Here is a 2,322-nt window from a genome sequence, read left to right on the forward strand (position 1 = left end):
GGTGGTGAGCAATTGCGTTGTGCCTCATTCGTTTTGTATATTCTGTTACTATTCTCATTATTACTATTATTATTATTTTCTCTTATTAAACTATCTTTACCTCAGCCCATGGCTCTAACTTTTTTCTCCTTCCCGATTCTCTCCCCCACCCCACTGAGGGAGGAGGGAGTGAGCGAGCGGCTGTGTGGTGCTTAGTTGCCAGCCGGGTTAAACCACAACATAAGCTTAAAAAAAAAAGTTTAAATTTTATAGAGGTTAGAGAATTTTTTCAAGATAAAACATCTAAGTGCAAAGAGGTGAGAAATACTCATTTTTTTTGCCATTGAGTACGTATATAATCAGATCACACTATCTTCTTTTGCCCCAGTTTGTTCTCTCAAATCATTTACACAAAATAATGAAACCAACCAAAATTATGTTCTGTGTAGCACTGTGAACTTGAAAGTCCTGTAAGTTTCCTACTGATTAGTCATCAGAAAATACCAGCTCCTCTGAAGTTAATGAGTTACAAAATCAACCCTTAAACAGATAAATGTGTGTGTAACTAGAATGCATGCAAAGTTCTGGGCTGATCCTTAAACAGATGAGATACTGTTAAGTTTAGTAACATCTAGGCACACTATAAGTAGCCATACGACGCTTTGCCATTGTGGCAGTCGCCTTGTAACTAGACGCACACAGAACAAATACTTACTCTGTCTCCTTTAGGACCTGCAGGGCCATGGGGACCAGCTGGGCCATCTACACCCTATGAAAGGAAGCAAAGAGGGTAAGAGAGGGGTCTTGTTCTTACAAGTCTTTAGTTTTAATAGCTGTCTTCTAGCTAAGAACTAACATGGAATCAGTCTTCATGGGTTGAAAATTCAGACTTAATTGTGATGGGACCTGGCCAAACAAATCCATTTGGCTTTCAAAACTCCTCCTATAAGCTCTTCTGTTATGAGCTAACTCATCTTTCTTCTGGTTGGATTTTACTTTATTCATGTAAGTCATCAGATTTACAAAGATTTTAAATTTATTGAAAGAAGTTTTGCCAGGAAAAATGGAAGGGTCAAAGAAAGATTCTTTTTTTTTTTAAACATTGATTATTTTTTAAATTCAAATGGCTGCCTGTAAGGTTGGTTTATCTGTTGCAGTGATCAATGGGAATCTTACAGAAGCCTTCAAGTGCATAACTCCACTCCTCTTTCACTTTATCCCTTTCTTATCATCATAAAAAGCAAATGATTTAACATTTACATTTAATATGAGAATGCCTGCGGCAGAACCCCAGCATGTCTGCATCCATTTCACTGATTCCATATTAGCATCGAACAAGTATGTTTTCCTGGGTAAACTCAAAACTCAAAACCTTACTCAGGAAAATAAGCACCCCATCAAGGCAGTTGTCCACCCAAAAATCAAAACCAAACTGCCTTTTTAGGAGTCAGAGCTCCTTCTACAGAGAACTACATTCTCCTTCCCACACACATTGCCCTAAGAGCCTGCTTGAAGCCCCCTTCTTCTACAGCGTGGAAAATGCCTGCAGCGTTTGGCCTGCCTTCCTCTGTGCAGTGTGTGAGGGCAGCCGGCGGAGCCGCTGGAAGGGACACGCACTCGGAAATGAAGAACGACACAGAAAGACGAGGGACTCACCCGGGGTCCTGGCTTTCCGTCTAAGCCAGATGCTCCCTGTGTGGTTAGGTGGAAGCATGGATGATGGGTACAACACGAATGACAAGAACGTGAGATTAGTAAGTGGTGCTGATGAATAAACATAATTCAAACGTACAGTACAAGTTGTGACAGGGTTCTGGAATGGGTATCACATTACTACAGCCTGTTAGTTAAAAATTCACATAAAACATCAAGAGCCTGACTCTGTTCTCACATTAGCGTAACACATCTGACCCACCCCTGCCTTCACGCCACAGTATATTTTGACCAGAATAAGGTCAAGCTATAGGAGTGCTACAAACACCAGATGTTAGGGTGTTTTTGAGCCTCAACAGGCAAATATTTACTTTGCAATTTACTTGCATGCTTTCTGATTTGTAAATAACGACAATACTGAATACTGCACTACACAAAGGAAGAAAAATGTATGCTAACCGTAATAGGAAGTATTTAAGTGCAAGAATACTGCGTTGCGCAGCCAACAAAATCTGGATCCTGACTACAATGGCCTCATTCATTTCCAAGAGCCCGGGAGACATCCCCGTTTCCTGTTTTCCCAATATATTCCCAGCTGAGAGCGCAGGCGAGGGCTGGAAGCGGGGAGCGCCCGGCACTCCGGGCGATTTGCTTCAGCATCCTTGGGAACGGGCTGACCTCTGCTGGATT

General features: G+C 41.7%; 1 protein-coding gene across 1 annotated transcript in view; it reads right to left on the reverse strand.

The window, feature by feature from the left end:
• COL25A1 (collagen type XXV alpha 1 chain) overlaps positions 1-2,322 on the reverse strand; it is a gene marked incomplete at its 5' end in the record, with an annotated part of 325,700 nt that overhangs the window by 20,854 nt on the left and 302,524 nt on the right. Inside the window, 2 exons of the mRNA XM_035888891.1 lie at positions 695-748; positions 1,636-1,671. Of these exons, the coding sequence (XP_035744784.1) occupies positions 695-748; positions 1,636-1,671 (90 nt within the window). The remainder of the gene's footprint in view (positions 1-694; positions 749-1,635; positions 1,672-2,322) is intronic.

This window comes from Egretta garzetta, unplaced genomic scaffold (genome assembly GCF_000687185.1).
Source record: "Egretta garzetta isolate BGI_Z169 unplaced genomic scaffold, ASM68718v1 scaffold41, whole genome shotgun sequence".
Taxonomy (NCBI): Eukaryota; Metazoa; Chordata; class Aves; order Pelecaniformes; family Ardeidae; genus Egretta; species Egretta garzetta.